Below are 21,105 nucleotides of genomic sequence, written 5' to 3' on the forward strand. Positions count from 1 at the left end.
CCAAAAGGATGTTTAGCATCCCCAGTGGCTCTGCAAGCATGGTGAGAAGATATTCTCCACTGCTGGCCTGCTCTCCAGGCACCATCGCATGAGCAACAGACTCTGGCCTGCTCTCCAGGCACCATCGCATGAGCAACAGACTCTGGCCTGCTCTCCAGGCACCATCGCATGAGCAACAGACTCTGGCCTGCTCTCCAGGCACCATCGCATGAGCAACAGACTCTGGCCTGCTCTCCAGGCACCATCGCATGAGCCTGAAGCCACAGACTCTGGCCTGCTCTCCAGGCACCATCGCATGAGCAACAGAAACTGGCCTGCTCTCCAGGCACCATCGCATGAGCAACAGACTCTGGCCTGCTCTCCAGGCACCATCGCATGAGCAACAGACTCTGGCCTGCTCTCCAGGCACCATCGCATGAGCAACAGACTCTGGCCTGCTCTCCAGGCACCATCGCATGAGCAACAGACTCTGGCCAAACTGGTGTATCTAAATATCAATTCAAAGGCACTTTAGACTGAGTCTAATAGTATGTCACACTCACAAATGCTTCACAATGTATTTCTTTGTAGGCTATAGCCTTGATAATAATTGAAATAATATAGCCTAAATAATTCATTTCCGTTCCTTTTTAGACTCCCTTTCGGGCTCCTGACGTATTTAGAGTGTTTATATACTGTTTAATATGACGTAAAGTCTATTTGAAATGATGAGTGCTTCTTAATTCACCTTCATGTTTATTATAATACTTTTCATTCAAATCATATGGATTGGTTTCAATACTTCAAAACCAAAGGGTAGGTCCACATAGTCACAAAAATAATACATTTTTGTTCCTTCTTATTCTTGCCTGGCTCCTCACCTAATTAGAGTGTTTATATGCTGTGTAATATGACATGTAGCCTAAATGGTAGGTCCAGGTTGTCACAAAAATGGATGGCTGCTGGTTAAATTGTGATTTTAATTAATGGAATGAATTTGAATTATATATATATTTATAGCGATTTTCTGATTGCTCAACTCTGCTCACATACTCTGGGTGAGGTATTCTCATTCACTCACACTCTCTCTCTCTCTCTCTCTCTCGCACACACACACACACACACACACACACACACACACACACACACACACACACAATCTACCCATAACCTGTTTCTCTGGACCCACTATTTAGGGGTCAGAAAGTGTGACCTCAATGGAATTTCACTGACCTTTGTAATGTCTACAACACAGTATGCTAATGGTAGGAAAGTGAAGTGGCATTCTGTCAACCGTAGGATCACACTATTAAAAAACAGATTATGTTCACCTTGTTTAGCCTAAATACTATTATCAGGGGTTATTAAGGAGCCACACACCACATTCTCACCTCACCTTGTTAATAGAGCTGCACATGGTCAATGTAATAGTTTATTGTAATTATTGTAAAGGGTTTTCTTGAGAGACGGACTCACTCTTCCCAGGTTCTACTCACATCTAAATTTCAGCTTTAATTCTTTATTATTCTATTTGACTGGCTCTAGTTACTGACACAAAGAGGGAAATTAGCCCACAATAGTGACTGTTCAGAGGAAAATGCAGTACCTTTAATTGAATTGCCCCCAACAACATTTATCCTATTTACTGAGTCAACAACAATTGCTGTTCAAGAGTGCAATAGCAGTGGGATGAGTCAGGTTGCTACTGTAGCTATTCCATCAGGTCCTAGAATAAATAACTTTGTTATGTGATGTTCATTCTGATGTAAAACTGGATTTACAGCTTCTGGTCAATGTGTAACCAGCCACAGGAAAACACATCCACAATAACAGAACAACTTATCTCTCTCTCTCTCACTCAATTCAATTAAATTTGCTTTATTGGCATGACGTAACAATGTACATATCTTTATCTCTCTTTATCTCTCTGTGGTATGATACAGCATTTTTTTTTTTTACAGTAGGGCATTTCCATGTAAAAAGCCCCATGAGCACTAACATGTGATAGTTAACAGGAGCACATCAAAGTTGGTATCAAATTAAATTAAGGCATACACTTTTTCAAACATTTTCCATCCTATAATTTAGGAATAAGCAAAGGCTTTGATTTCTGGCCAAACATATGGAAAAGGGGTCATAGAAAACTAATATCAACATTGATTTGCCTTCTGTAAGTGTAATAAACATTGTCTAGTGTCTTGTCATTCTGTTACCAAAAACCCACATCTTTTCAAATTTCTCTCCCTCATGAGGAGGGAGGAAAATTAAAGTTCACAGTAGTAACAAGGAAAGGTAGACCTTCCAATTAGTTATGTTTTTACTAATAACTTGGTTTAGGATTAATTAAGTGATTAAAAAGCATCATTCTATTACCAAATTGGTAACGGAATGCCCCAAAAACTCTGTTACAGAATGACTGCAACTGAGTTGTCCACAATGGGAATTCATAGTAGTCACAAACCACAGGTGGGTCCCCTGCTACTGTCCTCCTTTCCATCGGCATACTGTTATGTTCAGCGCACACCTACCCATGAGGCCCCTCTCTTTCCATTTACTATAACTAGCCCCTTCACCAACTGATCACTGACTGACACCGGACGTCCATGGACGTTGAAAATAGGTTACATTTGGGCAGTCCAAATCTGAACCAATCATATATGTCAGTTTCACAAGTTTGGAAAGTGCAGTACAGTGGATTAAAGTAGAGTTTAATAGAGTACAGTACAGTAGCGCACACTACAGTAGAGTACAGTATAATCTACTCTACTGTACTTTACTGTAGGCCTACTAAACTCAGCAAAAAAAGAAACGTCCCTTTTTCAGAACCCTGTCTTTCAAAGACGATTAGTAAAAATCCAAATAACATCACAGATCTTCATTGTAAAGGGTTTAAACACTGTTTAACATGCTAGTTCAATGAACCATAAACGATTAATGAACATGCACCTGTGGAATGGTCGTTAAGACACTAACAGCTTACAGACGGTAGGCAATTAAGGTCACAGTTATGAAAACGTAGGACACTAAAGAGGACTTTCAACTGTCTCTGAAAAACACCAAAAGAAAGATGCCCAGGGTCCCTGCTCATCTGCGTGAACGTGCCTTAGGCATGCTGCAAGGAGGCATGAGGACTGCAGATGTGGCCAGGGCAACAAATTGCAATGTCCATACTGTGAGATGCCTAAGACAGCGCTACAGGGAGACAGGATGGACAGCTGATTGTCCACGCAGTGGCAGACCACGTGTAACATCACCTGCACAGGATCGGTACATCCAAACATCACACCTGCGGGACAGGTACAGGATGGCAACAACAACTGCCCGAGTTACACCAGGAACACACAATCCCTCCATCAGTGCTCAGACTGTCCGCAATAGGTTGAGAGAGGCTGGACTGAGGACTTGTAGGCCTGTTGTAAGGCAGGTCCTCACCAGACATCACCGGCAACAACGTCACCTTTGGGCACAAACCCACCGTCGCTGGTCAGACAGGACTGGCAAAAATTGCTCTTCACTGACGAGTCGCGGTTTTGTCTCAGGGGTGATGGTCGGATTTGCGTTTATCATCGAAGGAATGAGCTTTACACCAAGGCCTGTACTCTGGAGTGGGATCGATTTGGAGGTGGAGGGTCCGTCATGGTCTGGGACGGTGTGTCACAGCATCATCGGACTGATCTTGTTGTCATTGCAGGCAATCTCAACGCTGTGCGTTAACAGGGAAGACATCGTCCTCCCTCATGTGGTACCCTTCCTGCAGGCTCATCCTGACATGACCCTCCAGCATGACAATGCCACCAGCCATAGTGCTCGTTCTGTGCGTGATTTCCTGCAAGACAGGAATGTCAGTGTTCTGCCATGGCCAGAGAGTCCGGATCTCAATTCAATTGAGCACGTCTGGGACCTGTTGGATCGGAGGGTGAGAGCTAGGGCCGTTCCTACCAAAAATGTCTGAGAACTTTCAGGTGCCTTGGTGGAAGAGGGGGGTGACATCTCACAGCAAGAACTGGCAAATCTAGTGCAGTCCATGAGGAGGAGATGCACTGCAGTACTTAATGCAGCTGGTGGCCACACCAGATACTGACTGTTACTTTTGACCACCCTTTTGTTCAGGGACACATTATTCAATTTCTGTTAGTCACATGTCTTTGGAACTTGTTCAGTTTATGTCTCAGTTGTTGAATCTTGTATTCATACAAATATTTATACAAAATAAAAATAAATGCAGTTGACAGTGAGAGGACGTTTCTTTTTTTGCTGAGTTTATATAGAATTATACTGTACTGTACTGAACTCTATTCTACTCCACTGTACTTTACTGTGCTCTACTGTGATGTCCAAATGTAGACATCTATGATTGTGTAATGTGTGCGCTGAGAGTCGGGAAGCAAGTTCAGAGAGTGAGTGTTTTAATGAATAAACGTAACACAAAACACGAACAACACACAGACATGACATTAGAAAAGAAACAATAACGCCTGGGGAAGGAACCAAAGGGAGGGACATATATAGGGAAGGTAATCAGGGAAGTGATGGAGTCCAGGTGAGTCTGAAGACGCACAGGTGCGCGTAACGATGGTGACAGGTGTGCGCCATAACGAGCAGCCTGGTGACCTAGAGGCCAGAGGGGGAGCACACGTGACAGATAGGTACAGATTTGGTCCGGTACAGCCCAACCAAATTTGGTCTTGTTTGGGGGCGGAGCTCATTAGAATAATAGCCAGTTTGTAGAATAACACCCAAACATGCAAAGGAAGATATTACTTTTTTCTACCTTTGTGTCTATTCAGGATACATCATCATGAAGAGAATGACATTCATAATTATGGATTTCTGTATAGTACAGATCAGGGACCCATGATGTCATTCTGTCACCATCATTATGTTACCGGGTGTTAATCCACTTCATCTACAGTAATTCAATAACAAAAAATGATTTTTTTTTCTAAACTTAATGTGTCATGTCACAGCTGACACCCATTCTGTCTGCAGACATCTTTGACTCTTAACAGAGTTTTGGGAAAATGTGGTCACATAAAAAAACGGATGGAGATTTTACCGTTTTACCGAGATTTTACCATTCTGTTACCAAACTCGACATCTGCACTGGTCTTTGAGTAAATGTGTTTTTGTCAAATTTGATGTGGAAATTGTTCTCGTGTATTAGACTGAGTCTCAGAGTAATTCTGTTACTGTGAAATTGCCCCGTATCTATTCGTTCAGGTCCCTAAAATAAATACTTTGGTCTTTGATGGAAAACTGGACTTACAGTTTCTGGTCAATATGTAACTAGCCACACACATCCATAATAGCAGGAAACTAAGGACCATATGTGTGATCTCTCTCTCTCTCGATCTCTCCTTGTTTCATTTCGAACAGCCAAACACCCCCTATCCACAGGAATGACCATTTCTGCAGCAAAAATAAACAAACATGACAAGACATGTTGGCCTGAAATATCAACTTCCACGTCATTTTCAACATACAGAAACAACTACTTTCCTTCCATCTGCACTGATGTGAAGGAAATAAAGCAGTGAATACTTGCCCTTTCACCAATCCTGTGTTTGTTTGATCTGGATATTTTCAGATAAAACAGAGAGAGGAAACGCCCGTATTGAAGTTTTTGCATCATTGCTCAGGACACCCCCACGTGGTTGCATGAATATTTATATTTTCTCTCCACTGGGTGGCGCTATGAGTCAACAGATAGGCCTACTGAATACCAGATAACTGCAACATTTACCGTTTTTTACAATCACTTTGGCACTAATTTCAGAACCTTGGTTTCATTTTTCAAAACTCTAGACACAAAAACTCACAACCGATGATCAAAATGCAAATGTTTTTTTTTTTCAAAACTAACACTTTTTCCAATTGCTTGGATACAATACACATAAAGATATGATCATTTGTTCATTGAACTAAAATCGCCTGTTCAAAATGACACAACTTAACATCAAAGTATTACTATTTCAAAATGCAATTTACACATTACATCTGAGATGACTGTCTATTAATTTCATTACAATGATCTAACTATCTATTGATACAACTGGTCAAAATGATGAGTAACTATTGCATTACTCTTAATGCATTGTTTTATGGAAACTGACGAACAATATTCCATGTTTAGATCATGAAAGTTTCAGGATAACGAGATCCATTGACACCAATTACCATTTAACATGAACCAATTGGACTACATTATCTACGGATGTAATATTTCATCATCATTCTTTATCAGACACTGTTTCTATGGTCTCATGTACCACTTTTCCAGACCATGTTTTCAGATTTGACATTACTGTACACTCACTCTATTAGGTACACCTATCTAGTACTGAGTAGGACCCCCTTTTGCCTCTACAACAGCCTGAATTATTCACGGTGTTGTACGTTAAGAGATGCCCTTCTGCACACCACTATTTTAAACAGCTGTTATTTGAGTATTTGTGGCCTTTCTGTTAGATTGAATGAGTCTGAATTATTCACGGTGTTGTATGTTACAGTTTTCTACAATCCCTTTGGCACTAATTTCAGAACCTTGTGATCATTTTTCAAAACTCTAGACACAAAACTCAAAACAGTCATCACTTGCAACACAGGCTGTCCAATGTTCAAAACATTGCATTGTGCATTCATATCTTTAAAGAAACCTTGCACTTGCAGAATCATTGGTGCAAATATCTAATTTATCATGAAATACCATAGTTTCACTGTGTAGTTGTTAGTTCTATCATTAAATATTGTAGCACAAAATATGTGACACATGTTTCATTATGGTACTACACGTAAATACATCACTGTAAAAGGACTAGTAAAGAGAGAGGTTCGAATGTAACCTTCCTTGATGAGCTAAATCAGGTCTGTAGAGCTGATGGCATGACCTATGTCATTGTGTGGGATAATGTCAGGTTCCACCAAGCTCAAATGGTGCAACCATGGTTTCAGGCCCAACCACAATTTACCACCCTGTACTTACCCCCATACTCTCCTTTCCTAAAACCCGATTGAGGAATTTTTCTCCACGTGGAGCTGGAAGGTATATGATAGGCACCCTCATGAACAAGCCACCCTTCTCCAGGCCATGGATGACGCATGCAATGACATCACGGCAGACCAGTGTCAGGCCTGGTTTGTACGGTAATCAAACCTGTGTTTTGCTTTTTACAGTAAGCCAGGTGAGGAACACTGCAGTTGACGTTTTACTGTAGTTTTTTCTTTTTTTGTAGCTAATTATTTTTGCTTTGATTCACAGAAACCTATGTTGCGATTTTATTGTATTTCATCAATCAATTTCAGATTTTGTTCAATAATTCCACTGTGTCTGTAGTATTCTCTCTACAAGTCATTTTACAGTGATGTATTTACGTGTAGTACCATAATGAAACATGTATCACATATTTTGTACTACAATATTTAATGATTGTCCGAACAACTACACAGTGAAACTATCGGTATCTTGTGTGTGGGTGATTTTAAATGAATGTTCCTATGCTATTTCATTATAAATGAGTTATTTGAACCAATGATTCTGCAAGTGCAAGGTTTCTTTAAAGATATGAATGCACAATGCAATGTTTTGAACATTGGACAGCCTGTGTTGCAAGTGATGACCGTTTTGAGTTTTGTGTCTAGAGTTTTGAAAAATGATCACAAGGTTCTGAAATGAGTGCCAACGGGATTGTAGAAAACTGTAAACACTTGTATGAAACATTTATAGCAGGACATTTTATAATCAAATCAATGAATTGTATAATTTCAGCTAGTATAATCGTAAGGAAACTATGTGACACTAACCTTTGCAACGAGTGAACAACGGTCTTCCTCTGTCTATCTACATGTTATTGTCAATTTTTCTGTCATACACATGTCAGTTTCTTAGCTCTGTTTCCTGTCCACCAACAAACATTTCAAAAACTTTCAATTAGCCCCATCTCCTACTGATCCACTCACTGACCCCCCTCCTCTCACTCAAATGACTACTGTGGAGTGATGTGTGTATGTGTGTATGTGTGTGTATGTATGTGTGTGTGTGTGTGTGTGTGTGTGTGTGTGTGTGTGTGTGTGTGTGTGGCTGGGTGGGTGGGTGGGTGGGTGGGTATGTGTGTGAGAGAGAGAGAATGTGTCTGTGTGTGTGTGACTCTGTGTGTGTGTGACTATGTGTGTGTGTGTGTGTGTGTGTGTGTGTGTGTGTGTGTGTGTGTGTGTGTGTGTGTGTGTGTCTCGGTGTGTGTGCGTGTGTGCGTGCATGGCTGGGTGGATGAGTATGTGTGTGAGAGAGCGAGAGCATGTGTGTGTTTGACTCAGTGTGTGTGTGTGTGTGTGTGTGTCAGTGAGTGATGTGTATCCTTGGGATTGGTCCAGAGGTAGAAGTGCAGAGGCTTGAACACAGAGCCCTCCCTGTTGAGCATAAACCAGGCTACGACATCTTAACCACGGACACACTTCACCTCCTAACCATTCATCCTGGACTGACTCTGCTCGCCATCCACTATCTTCAGCTCCACAGACAGTCTCATCTGTCGCAGTTGCTGTTAACCAGCTTACCTGACCCAGCTCTACAACAGACAGGACAGGACTATCCGAGGAGGATGAGCAACATGGCCACGGAGATCGTTGCCTTCATCCTGACCATATCTGGATGGATCCTGGTCTGCTCCACGTTGCCTACTGACTACTGGAAGGTGTCCTCCGTGGATGGGACGGTCATCACCACGGCGACCTTCTGGTCCAACCTGTGGAAGACCTGCGTCACGGATTCTACAGGAGTGTCCAACTGTAAAGATTTCCCCTCCATGCTGGCTCTGGATGGTCAGTCCAAACTTTAGTTGGTTGCTATTTTTGCTGTGATTCGCCATTGTAATTGTATGTGATTGTGTGTAATTTTGTGTTTGCATGTGTGTTTGTGTTTGTGCATATGTGTGTCTGTTTGTGACTGTAATGGAGTTGTGTGTGTGTGTGTGTGTGTGATTTCTTTGACCTAATCACAGATGTGTTACATCTTAAGCATCCGTCTCCTGGGATGAATGGCTGGCTTTGAAAAAAGTGCTATTTGGAATTTGATAACCCTATCGTTTTGTTGGCTTAAGCCCAAGAGCCTCTAAAAAATACACCACCAGAGGCCAGAGCAGCATTTGAACCGGGTGTTCAAGCTGCCATTTGAGGATACAATGCTTTTAAAGTGGCAATGAGAGGAAAACTGAGAAAGTCAGAGCACTTTTACAAGTGTGAGATAACTCTGTGTTTGTCTCTTTATCTCTCTCTCTCCCTCACACCCACACACACCCACACCCACACCCACACCCACACCCACCCACCCAGCGTATATCCAGGTGTGTCGGGGCCTGATGATTGCGTCTGTGTGCCTGGGGTTCTTTGGAGCCACCCTGGCCCTGATGGGAATGAAGTGTACCAGGATCGGAGGCTCAGAGAGCACCAAGGCCAGACTAACAGGCCTCTCAGGCCTTCACTTCATACTCAATGGTGAATATTCATTATATAGTGTGCTTGTTGAACTACTCCTTGCTATTTAGACCAGAGCTGAGTCCTCTCCGTTTTCTCTGCAGGGCTTTGCTCCTTGACTGCATGCTCCCTGTACGCCCACAGGATCACATCAGAGTTCTTTGACCCACTCTTTTTTGCTCAAAAGTAAGTGTTCAGCTTAACTGTGCTACTTAATGTCCTACTGCACTGCATGTCGACAAATGAAATGCAGTGAGCACATGTATGTACTAACTGGTCACTGGCTTTGCCGGCTATGCCCGTCCTCTCGTTGCCAGGTTTGAGCTGGGCGCAGCGCTCTTCATCGGCTGGGCTGGCTCGGTGCTCTGCATTTCAGGAGGACTCATATTCTGCCTCTCCTTGTCAGAGGGCTTCAGGCAAGTTTGTACAATTTAATTCAACGATGGTCAATTACAGAAAAGTATTACTTTGATAGACGTGTTCCCCCCCTCCATTTACTCAGTGTGTTATGTAATCTGTAAGTACGGTATGTATCTCAACATCATGTTGACTGAGACACAGAAATGGAAAGGTATCTATAATAGAGTAGACGGATCGTAAAGCTTGTCATTCAGTAAGTCAATGAAGCAGTTTAATATGAACTGTAATGAAGTTGTTTAAGTACTGGGATATCCAGGGATCACTGTCAACATCTTGTCTCATAGTGATAACAGTATAAGGACATGCACTGTATGTTGATGACTGAATGTTTTCTTTGTGTATAGTGTCAACGTATTTATGTGAAAGTCACCTTGGGTGGGGGGCCTAGGGAACGAGTGTATAGGGTGGGATGAGGTAACAGGCTGCTTCAATAACTGTCACTACAATTGGCCTAGATCCGAGACTTCTCTGTCTTCTGAACTCAGACTTAAAAAAATGTTTTTACCATGGAAAGGGAATGAGGACACTGTATATCTCAAAGGAGTAACTCTTAGTGTTTTCCTCTAGTCGAGCAGAGTGCTCCTACAGTGGTGGTACGTCTATGGTAACCAAGCGTCACAAATCCGGCAAGTCTGCCAACAGTTTCTACAAATCGCCAGTTTCCACAGACCCCCGAGACCCAGCAGAACACTCAAGGCAGTTTGGAAAGAACGTCTATGTGTGACAACGGACGGAACACTGGCATTGCCATATGGTCATATGAGGTGACCGTGGACAGTTTGACCCTTGGGCTAAGCTTGTTGAGGTCACCTTTTCATACCTCTTCAACCAGATCCCCAATTCCTTATTGAGACAGATTCCTGTGTGATTACATTACCTAAGGGTGTGATGCATGCTACCTGCTTTTATTTTCCTTGATATCGCACTTCTTTCCAATGCACTGTACATAGAACATTGTTTTTGATATCTTCTCTGCCAAAGGAGACTCCTTGCTGTCTCTGTGCCTCTGCTGTATAACTGACTTGAACAATGTCCCCCCCTGTGGCACAAACAATGCTGGTGGAAATAACCCTTGAAATCAGCAAGAGGAAATAGATTGTTGGCTCCTCTCTAAAACCACATTAGGTAATAGGTCTCTTCTGTCAACGGGCGATAAACAAAATAAATCAGATAAGCTTGTTTTCTTCACAGGGCAGGAAATTCGGTTTGGCTAGGATCACAGTATGAACTCCCGGGTCACCTTGAAGGGACAAACGAACTGGTGCTCTTCCAAATCCATTGTTGCTCATTAGATATGCCTCAAGAACAAATATCAGGAATATGTTTCCGTTTGAGGTCATCGAAAGACATTACTCGATTGGTTCATTCCTGTACATCTCCCAATATGTTGTAAACAGTGGCAATGTCAATAAATGCTGTTTTTTTTTGCATACAAGAAGGAATTCAGTGATCATTTTCTCTGAATGATCTGATGAAAGATAATTTTATTTTATTTATTTAACCAGGCAAGTCAGTTAAGAACAAATTCTTATTTTCAATGACGGCCTAGGAACAGTGGGTTAACTGCCTGTTCAGGGGCAGAACGACAGATTTGTACCTTGTCAGCTCGGGGATTCGAATTTGCAACCTTCCAACGCTCTAACCACTAGGCTACGCTGCCGCCCCAATTAAGTATAAAGAAAAGGGTGATCGAATAAGTGGCCTTTTTAATTTGGGGGTTTATCACTTTGACATGGACCTCTGTATGAGTGTCTCATGACAACTACCTCCGGAACTCAACTGTGGAGCCAATGCCCGTCTGCCGTATGCTGTCACTCTTTAGCAGACCACAAGTGAAGCCTAGACGAAGGAAGAGTCAATAGAGAACATTGTGTGCTCTCAAGAACTGTCAAGTTCTTGTATTTTTGCAATATACCTCACACTGAAAGATGGCCTCCTACCAGCCACCACAGACAGAAAGGGGATTCCGTTGTCTCGACTGATCACAGAGTTACCAATCAACAGCAGTCCTGCCCCAGTTGATCTTTGTTCAGACTCGGATATGGGAATCGGAAGTCCCCCCCCCCCCCGCCGCCTGCCATCTATCTCCACCTTCTGATCAATGGAAACCTTAACCCTGTTCCGCGAATCCTTTTGGCCCTCCAAGCCGGGGGACTCTCACCAGCTGGCATGGGGCTACAGCTGGCAGCCGCCCCGTGCTCCCTGCTCCAGTCCTGTCTATCCGTAAACAAGTGTCGGGTGTCCCGCAGCTCTGGTTGGTCAGAGGACCTACTCTGACAACGCTACTATGTTTGGATGATAGCCAGACATCTAGACAAAATCAATAATGGTGAGTGATTTCCCATTTTGATGTCCATATTTTTCAGAATGAATCAAGAAATGAATACGCCATATATATATATATATATATATATATATATATATATATATTTTACAGTTTTATTGTATGCAATAAGTCTAAGATTCCTAATTTGTATGGATTGAAGCAGAATGGCCACATGATTCACAAGCATCCATAATTCATGTTTATCCTGTCACATCAGATTCTACATTCAAACATGAAGGCCACCAGCAGAATCCTTGTGTCCCAAAGTTTATTTCTGCCAAATTTACAGCAAATCATTTCCGTACAAAATACACAAGTTGAGTCAGATTCGGACTGTGGTTGAGGCACAGTTTGGTCGCCTTTCAACAAGACACCACCAGACCGTATGCCTACACTTTTATTTAGAGGACCGTAGAATCAAACTATTGACAGATAGACATTCAAACAATGTTCTGTGTATGCATCTTTGGATGGAATCTTACTTAATATTTCTTCAATTCTCATGGTAGGTTATTCTGCAGCAGGTATTTGTGCTTTATAACCCATAATTAACGTGAGGCCCTGCCAGCGAACACAACCACTCTTTTGTTCATTCTCTCTTATTAGCCCTTGATTAATGAAAAGCATGAATTACCACCATATAGGTCCATGCATCACAACAGTGGGTCCAATCCAATGTCCCATCTACTTTGCCAATAAGCCGAGGGACTCGGTACAAAGAAGACCCTTCTCATCTTCACTCACCACAAGAAAATCCATTCCCCATGCAACTAATACCATCAGAGAGAGCCGTGGATTTAAGCATAATTATATGAGGCCAAAGACGTTGTGTTTTAATTATATAAGTGAAGCAGGCAGCACACCTAGCTAATAACCTACCGCAGCCTGAGGCAATGTCAACGGACAATGGAAGCGCTTCAACGGACTCTGAAGTTGTAATTCCTCAGCTAATGAGTTCTTATTGAACTAGTTAAGGTCAGACCAGCACTGTATTTAAAATAATGATAATCTTGAGATGAGGTCAAGTTTTTCCCATAGCCTTTGGGCCGTACTAGGTCATGTTTATGTATTTCGAATACATTCGATCAGAATTAGTCAAATAAATCAAAAACCCAAGGAATCAGCTCGGGACATAGAGATGGATGTTTTTGAAACGTGAGATAAACGCTTAGGTCAACATCTTTAGCACCCAAACAGGGTTCTGGGAACCTGAGCAGCAACAGACCCACATCCACCCTCATGCAGTATGGGAAAAGTGACAACCAGGTAGAGCGACAAAATGACTGTCTCCTTAGTCGTACTGAGCCCTGCTACCAAGCTGTATGACTGGGATGAGCAGGTTTCTTCTACAGCACAGCACAGCACAGCAGGAGACTCAGGCTCCACTGGACGGTGGCTCCACCAAGGAGACACACCATCGTATAGACGAGGGAAAAAGGAATCGCCAAATAAGTCAGATCTCGAAAAAGGAAACGCAACAGAGACGGTCATAATAAGACAACTTGAGGGTTATCTAGATATAGAGCATATAGACTGACTCCACACACCGGAGTATCAGGATGAAAATCCGCGTGATGCAGATCTGGGGCTTCCTGATGACAGTGCTGGGCTGGATCTTTGTGGCATGCACCATGGCCATGGAGGGCTGGAAGGTCACGTCCATCGGGGGCATGGGCGGCTCGGCTGTCATCAAGGTGGCCTGGTACTGGTCTAACCTGTGGAAGGCCTGCTTCACCGATTCCACTTCTGTCACCAACTGCCAAGACTTCCCTGTGCTCTGGTCCGTGGACAGTAAGTACCGTAGAGACATGCATCATTAATTGTGTTCTAATTTTATTTCTATGGTGGGCATGAAGTCGTATATCAACAAGAGGTACACATATGAAGACAGCCTGTTAAGTTAATTTACCCCCCCCCCCCCCAAAAAAAAAATAGGGCTTAAAACAAATGATGTTAATGTGTGAGTATTACTGTGCTGTCTTTTAAGCAATGCAGACAAAGTTCTGTGAGTTTAGACTGTTTCAGTACAGTGACATTGGTTATTCCACTGAAGTTCTAAAGCCTACTGTAGTGTAAAATGTGACCGTGCGTTCGGTTGTGTTCTAATCAACCAGACCACATCCAGATTGTGAGGGGCCTGCTGATGGGTGCTCTGTCTGTGGGGATGCTGGGGTTCGTACTCAGTCTCATTGGGATGGAGTGCACCTTCCTCGGGGGCAAGGACAAGGCGAAGTACAGGAAGCTCTTTACTGGAGGAGTCTGTCACATCATCAGTGGTAAACATATTCTTTCAGTTGACTTTTCTCTCTGTGAAAGCAACCTGGTAGATGCACACTGTAGCAGATTGAGAGTAGCTGACTGACTCACTTCGTCTTATGCAGGCTTTCTGGCTGCGTCGGGATATGCTGTCTACGCAAAATACGTCTCTGGGGAATACTTCAACCCCTATTTTGACGGATTAAAGTGAGTTGACTTGGATGCAGGTTTTTCCATTCAGTTACAAGATAATATGAATTATCTCTCTCTCTCTCTCTCTCTCTCTCTCTCTCTCTCACACACACACACAGGTTTGACCTGGGTACTCCTCTGTTTCTTGGCTGGGTGGGATCAGCTTTCCATATGACAGGGGGTTGGTTCTACTTGGTCTCTGTGTGCAAACTGCTCTGTGGGGACGAGAGGTGAGTACAAGCATAGCCATGCTCATCATGGAATAGTTATTCATTTACTCATAACACACTTGTCATTGATTTGTTCTTTCTCATTTTGTATGTCATCTCTCCCAGCGAAACCATAGTCATCCCTGAACTTCCCGAGGTTGAGAGCGACCAGGCCAAGTCCACCACACCACAGTCCCCAGTATCCCAGATCACCTCAAAGATCAAGGTTCCATCTGCATCTAAGATTTCTTCAAAATCTGCAGGCTCAGATGTGTCTGCCATCTCCTCAAGGTCTGGTCAGTCCGGTCGCGCGTCCAAATCAGAGCGGTCTGGGCGGTCCTCAAACTCCGTGCAGTCCTCGAAATCTGGCGGTGGGTCTTTGACGTCTGGTCGTTCATCGAGGTCGAGGTCTCATGGGTCAGTGCACTCTGAGGTGAGCAGCGGCAGCAGTAGTACAGTGTCCTCTTTATCCAGTGGGTCAAGGAGGAGCGAGAGAGAACCGTTTATCAAAAACTCCTACATATGACCTGGTTCTGTTCAAGTATGTGTGATTTTGACTGGATTGAACTGAAGTAACAATTGTATATACTGTATATGATGATTAGGGCTGTCAGAGTTAATCCGTTAACTTTATGGAATTTTAGTGAACTACTGTTCTTTAAATCGGGATTAACCTCATTGTCTGAAAGCTTTCAAAATACAGTGAGAATATCCAAAATACATAATTTACACAGCTAAAAAAAACAATTCGATGTCAAAACACATTAACAATGAGGTTAAATTAAGTGTGCTTTATCAATTTACCTGATTTGCTAACCGTTGCTTTGGACAACTCAATTTGAGCAAATTCTGAATTTGCGATGAATCACAACAAATCCTTTGATTAACTCGATTAAATGTTTGAATCGTATGACAGCCCAACGATGATCCAATTGTGAATCTGTATGTGGGGGAATGTTTCTGTATCTAATGGCTTTTTATCCTGGGTGTGTTTCACTATCATTAAATCAAATGCTTCATCACGTTCATTGTTTCATGTGTTGCTATTGATCATGTCATTCAAGCAGGACTTTTCTGCCTTTCGACCAAGCTCTCTCTGACTCCGTGTTGTTGTTGTTCTCCCTTTTCAAACGATTCAACTGTAGTCCAATCAAAATCAAGATATTTTAAGGTCTATAAATAATCCCCAACTCTTTTAGATGTTACTTTCCTAATATTGTCAGCACAGTCATACCTGCCAAAGCAGTCAGGGAGGTTGCCTGTAAACAGTCTCTGTTTTTGGTGTTGCCACTCAATTCTGCCCGGACACTGTTCCCTATTTAAACCAAGAGTGACATGCCGCACAGTTGACAGACCGATGCTCCTATCTTGTGCTCTTCTAAATTAATATGGAATACTTTTTAAACTATGCATTTTTTGTGAATTCCGTGACTAGATTGGATAAAACCAATAACCTTGAAATAGCTCCATTAACTTACCCTCGGAGGTCCCTGTGAGCGCTCCTCTCCACCTGTCCAGACAGAGGAATGTGGAGAAAGTTGGTTCAGATCCTGGGCCTTATGGTGTCCATGCTGAACTGGGTGTTTTTGGCCTGCACCCTGGCTATCGACTACTGGAGGGTGGCCCAGGTCAGGGGCCAGGGTGGCCCAGGTCAGGGGCCAGGGTGGGTCCTCAATCGTCAGTGTGACCTGGTTCTGGTCCAACCTGTGGAAGGACTGCTCTGCGGACTCTACCGCTGTGGTCAACTGTGTGGACTTTGGGGTTCTGAGGACGGTGAAATGTGGTTTGAGTACTAGAATCTCTCATCTCGTATCTGGTATCTCTGTGTGGAATAATCAGGAGTCTTACGGGTGCCTGTTAATATGAATCTTTCTCTAAATTGAACATAATTCATTAAAGCATATTGGCAGGCTAACACAGCTATGATACATACTGACTAATACAACGATACATGATATTTGCGATATATTTTATTTGGCTAAGCTAGGTTCAATTCATTTTGTACATAATGTTACAGTAATTGATTAGCCTCCAAAGCAATGAGATCTGTCTGTGTTACACAGCGTACATCAAGGGAGTGAGAGGGCTTCTGATGATTGGTCTAGCCGTGGGGCTGGTGAGAACTGTGTTTTCCTTTGTTGGAATGGAGTGCCCTTACATTGGATGAAACCAGAGAACCAATGACAAACTGCTATTAACAGCTGCCTCTCTCAGGACACATACCGTACAAATCACCTTAACTTCGAGGGTTTAAACTTCCTCATCCTGACTATATGTCTTTCTTCTTTGTCATTGGTTCCTAATCCCTGACGCATCATCATGCAGGCGTCTCAGACATCAGCAGTTATTGTTAATAAACACAGTTGCAGCAGCCATTTTTACATGCCAAAGCAGACCCATCAAAACTAAGGCAATATCGCAAATAGAACAATCTGAGGGAAGATGTTGGAATAACAAACCGTATGGGAATATCAAGCTGTTTCTTTCTACATTTCCCCTACTCAGGTATGATATTGGATCTGCTCTTTGGCTTGGACTAGTGGGATGCTTCCTCATCATATTAGGACCCATACTGCTCTCTGACACTATATTCACAGTAGGCCATTCAAACAGGTTAAATGTACAGTACAGTATAAGTATAAGCATACATGCCTGATTTACACACACCACCACATATGCATGCTTCTCTAAATGAATGGTGTATTTTCAGTCTACAATGCGATTTGCATAAAGCTTGAGTGCATGTTTTCTGAATATATCTTAATACGCTAGCAGGGTGGAATTGGCCCACTCCTCCAGATCTCCCATGGTGCCCCTCACCAGAGAATTTTGAACGAGAGAAAACAGCCAATCAAAACAGTCACAGGAGCCAAAGGGATCCAACAAGTCCCACCTCTACAGTGATTGGTTGTGATCGTGTGGCATGTTGCACTGGCATGTTCCATGTGTATTGGCATGTTCTTTTTCATTTTAAAATGCTATTTTCATTATTGTGGCAAAACAAATTGTCCAATAAAGATCTACTTTAGGATACTGTCCTCAGCTCTACTCTATAGGCTATATTACATAGATCATTATCAGTTTGTCCAGAGAATATTGACATGAATCAGTTACATGCACCAGTGTCTTGTGACCATAGCCGGGAGGGAGCAGTTCATCCACTGTGATTTGAGATAAAGGGCTATGAGAGAAACCTAGTGTCAAACCCCCATACGAGGGGAGGGAGGAAACCAGTTTCATGAATCCCCATCCCTGACGCTATCTCCCCCTGGTTCGTGGGAAAAGAAGACGTTTGCTTACGGAGCAAAACCCTGTGAGATAAGCCAAACGTCCATAATGCTGGTTTGACTGGGAGGCATCAGTGACATAACAATGCAAGTGCCTGGCTGCACCTTGACTTCCACAGACCGAAGATCTCTGAGCAACTCTGGAACTTCACTCCAGCTTTGTTCACTACATCCATTTCTCTGGTAAATCCTATTCATACACGTAGCTTTTTTCCCCTGTAACCACTGCCAAGCTGGAGGAGAGCATCCTCCTTATCGGCCATCATCATGAAGCATAGGACGGTGATTATGTACATGGAGATAGGCTGCTTTGTGTCTGGCTGGCTGGATTCTGGTGAGCTCCACCCTGGGTATAGAGTACTGGACCTGGTCTGAAGTGGGCAGCGTGGTGCTCACCACCAGCAACTACTTCTCTAACCTCTGGAAGGACTGTGTCTCAGACTCAACGGAGGTGTCCGACTGCAAAGAGTACCCCTCCATGCTGGGACTACCAGGTATGTTCTGGTCAGCTAGTCACAACTTGCATGGATGTGTGATTCTGTCTTAATATGGACACCTAACATTTGATGATACATGATGGGATATTGACTCTTACAACTTGGAGGGTTGTAATCAAGATCTTCAGTGCAGTTTGGTGCAGTTGATTGTCATTCAGCAGATGCTCTTATACAGTACTACATTACAGGCAGATAATGGGGCAGGGCAGAAGTATGACTATAAATATCATGATCAACATTTTGCAGACGGAAGTAGCGACACCATAGAGTGGAATCCACAAACTCCAATATACACGGAGTACACAACACATTAAAAACATGACATAGACTGACCAGGTGAATCCAGGTGAAAGCTATGATCCCTTATTGACGTCACTTGCCACTTCAATCGGTGTAGAGGAAGGGGAGGAGAAAGCTTAAAGGACTGTGGACTGTGTGTGTGTGCCATTCAGAGTGTCAATGGGCAAGGCAAAAGCCTTAAGTACCTTTGAATGGGGTATGGTAGTAGCTGCCAGGCACACCGGTTTGTGTCAAGAACGGCAACGCTGCTGGCTTTTTTTTGACATCGAGCCAACTTCACACAATTGTGGGAAGCATTTGAGCCAACATGACTCCGTGTTGTTGTTGTTCTCCCTTTTCAAACGATTCAACTGTAGTCCAATCAAAATCAAGATATTTTAAGGTCTATAAATAATCCCCAACTCTTTTAGATGTTACTTTCCTAATATTGTCAGCACAGTCATACCTGCCAAAGCAGTCAGGGAGGTTGCCTGTAAACAGTCTCTGTTTTTGGTGTTGCCACTCAATTCTGCCCGGACACTGTTCCCTATTTAAACCAAGAGTGACATGCCGCACAGTTGACAGACCGATGCTCCTATCTTGTGCTCTTCTAAATTAATATGGAATACTTTTTAAACTATGCATTTTTTGTGAATTCCGTGACTAGATTGGATAAAACCAATAACCTTGAAATAGCTCCATTAACTTACCCTCGGAGGTCCCTGTGAGCGCTCCTCTCCACCTGTCCAGACAGAGGAATGTGGAGAAAGTTGGTTCAGATCCTGGGCCTTATGGTGTCCATGCTGAACTGGGTGTTTTTGGCCTGCACCCTGGCTATCGACTACTGGAGGGTGGCCCAGGTCAGGGGCCAGGGTGGCCCAGGTCAGGGGCCAGGGTGGGTCCTCAATCGTCAGTGTGACCTGGTTCTGGTCCAACCTGTGGAAGGACTGCTCTGCGGACTCTACCGCTGTGGTCAACTGTGTGGACTTTGGGGTTCTGAGGACGGTGAAATGTGGTTTGAGTACTAGAATCTCTCATCTCGTATCTGGTATCTCTGTGTGGAATAATCAGGAGTCTTACGGGTGCCTGTTAATATGAATCTTTCTCTAAATTGAACATAATTCATTAAAGCATATTGGCAGGCTAACACAGCTATGATACATACTGACTAATACAACGATACATGATATTTGCGATATATTTTATTTGGCTAAGCTAGGTTCAATTCATTTTGTACATAATGTTACAGTAATTGATTAGCCTCCAAAGCAATGAGATCTGTCTGTGTTACACAGCGTACATCAAGGGAGTGAGAGGGCTTCTGATGATTGGTCTAGCCGTGGGGCTGGTGAGAACTGTGTTTTCCTTTGTTGGAATGGAGTGCCCTTACATTGGATGAAACCAGAGAACCAATGACAAACTGCTATTAACAGCTGCCTCTCTCAGGACACATACCGTACAAATCACCTTAACTTCGAGGGTTTAAACTTCCTCATCCTGACTATATGTCTTTCTTCTTTGTCATTGGTTCCTAATCCCTGACGCATCATCATGCAGGCGTCTCAGACATCAGCAGTTATTGTTAATAAACACAGTTGCAGCAGCCATTTTTACATGCCAAAGCAGACCCATCAAAACTAAGGCAATATCGCAAATAGAACAATCTGAGGGAAGATGTTGGAATAACAAACCGTATGGGAATATCAAGCTGTTTCTTTCTACATTTCCCCTACTCAGGTATGATATTGGATCTGCTCTTTGGCTTGGACTAGTGGGATGCTTCCTCATCATATTAGGACCCATACTGCTCTCTGACACTATATTCACAGTAGGCCATTCAAACAGGTTAAATGTACAGTACAGTATAAGTATAAGCATACATGCCTGATTTACACACACCACCACATATGCATGCTTCTCTAAATGAATGGTGTATTTTCAGTCTACAATGCGATTTGCATAAAGCTTGAGTGCATGTTTTCTGAATATATCTTAATACGCTAGCAGGGTGGAATTGGCCCACTCCTCCAGATCTCCCATGGTGCCCCTCACCAGAGAATTTTGAACGAGAGAAAACAGCCAATCAAAACAGTCACAGGAGCCAAAGGGATCCAACAAGTCCCACCTCTACAGTGATTGGTTGTGATCGTGTGGCATGTTGCACTGGCATGTTCCATGTGTATTGGCATGTTCTT

General features: G+C 43.1%; 2 protein-coding genes across 2 annotated transcripts; both read left to right on the forward strand.

The window, feature by feature from the left end:
* The first annotated feature begins 8,308 nt into the window (after window positions 1–8,308).
* LOC110495779 (claudin-10) lies at window positions 8,309–9,988 on the forward strand. Its single transcript, XM_021571205.2, has 4 exons — window positions 8,309–8,793; window positions 9,304–9,465; window positions 9,549–9,630; window positions 9,762–9,988. The coding sequence occupies exons 1-4, from the start codon at window positions 8,322–8,324 to the stop codon at window positions 9,877–9,879; spliced, it is 834 nt and encodes a 277-aa protein (XP_021426880.2). The 5' UTR covers window positions 8,309–8,321; the 3' UTR covers window positions 9,880–9,988.
* Window positions 9,989–12,756: 2,768 nt separating this feature from the next.
* Window positions 12,757–15,869, forward strand: si:busm1-52i16.2 (claudin-10). The gene is made up of 5 exons (XM_036951385.1): window positions 12,757–13,981; window positions 14,305–14,466; window positions 14,572–14,653; window positions 14,758–14,868; window positions 14,974–15,869. The coding sequence occupies exons 1-5, from the start codon at window positions 13,750–13,752 to the stop codon at window positions 15,371–15,373; spliced, it is 987 nt and encodes a 328-aa protein (XP_036807280.1). The 5' UTR covers window positions 12,757–13,749; the 3' UTR covers window positions 15,374–15,869.
* The last annotated feature ends 5,236 nt before the right edge of the window (window positions 15,870–21,105 follow it).

Source organism: Oncorhynchus mykiss, chromosome 18 (assembly GCF_013265735.2).
Source record: "Oncorhynchus mykiss isolate Arlee chromosome 18, USDA_OmykA_1.1, whole genome shotgun sequence".
Lineage (NCBI taxonomy): Eukaryota > Metazoa > Chordata > Actinopteri > Salmoniformes > Salmonidae > Oncorhynchus > Oncorhynchus mykiss.

Excerpts from the sequence above, each read along its gene's own strand:
- LOC110495779 (XM_021571205.2), top strand. The coding sequence starts at position 8,322 with ATGTGTATCCTTGGGATTGGTCCAGAGGTAGAAGTGCAGAGGCTTGAA. Across the intron at positions 8,794-9,303 it reads CTCCATGCTGGCTCTGGATG|CGTATATCCAGGTGTGTCGG; the intron begins GTCAGTCCAAAC and ends CCACCCACCCAG. Across the intron at positions 9,631-9,761 it reads CCACTCTTTTTTGCTCAAAA|GTTTGAGCTGGGCGCAGCGC; the intron begins GTAAGTGTTCAG and ends TCTCGTTGCCAG.
- si:busm1-52i16.2 (XM_036951385.1), top strand. The coding sequence starts at position 13,750 with ATGAAAATCCGCGTGATGCAGATCTGGGGCTTCCTGATGACAGTGCTG. Across the intron at positions 13,982-14,304 it reads TGTGCTCTGGTCCGTGGACA|ACCACATCCAGATTGTGAGG; the intron begins GTAAGTACCGTA and ends CTAATCAACCAG. Across the intron at positions 14,869-14,973 it reads CTGCTCTGTGGGGACGAGAG|CGAAACCATAGTCATCCCTG; the intron begins GTGAGTACAAGC and ends CATCTCTCCCAG.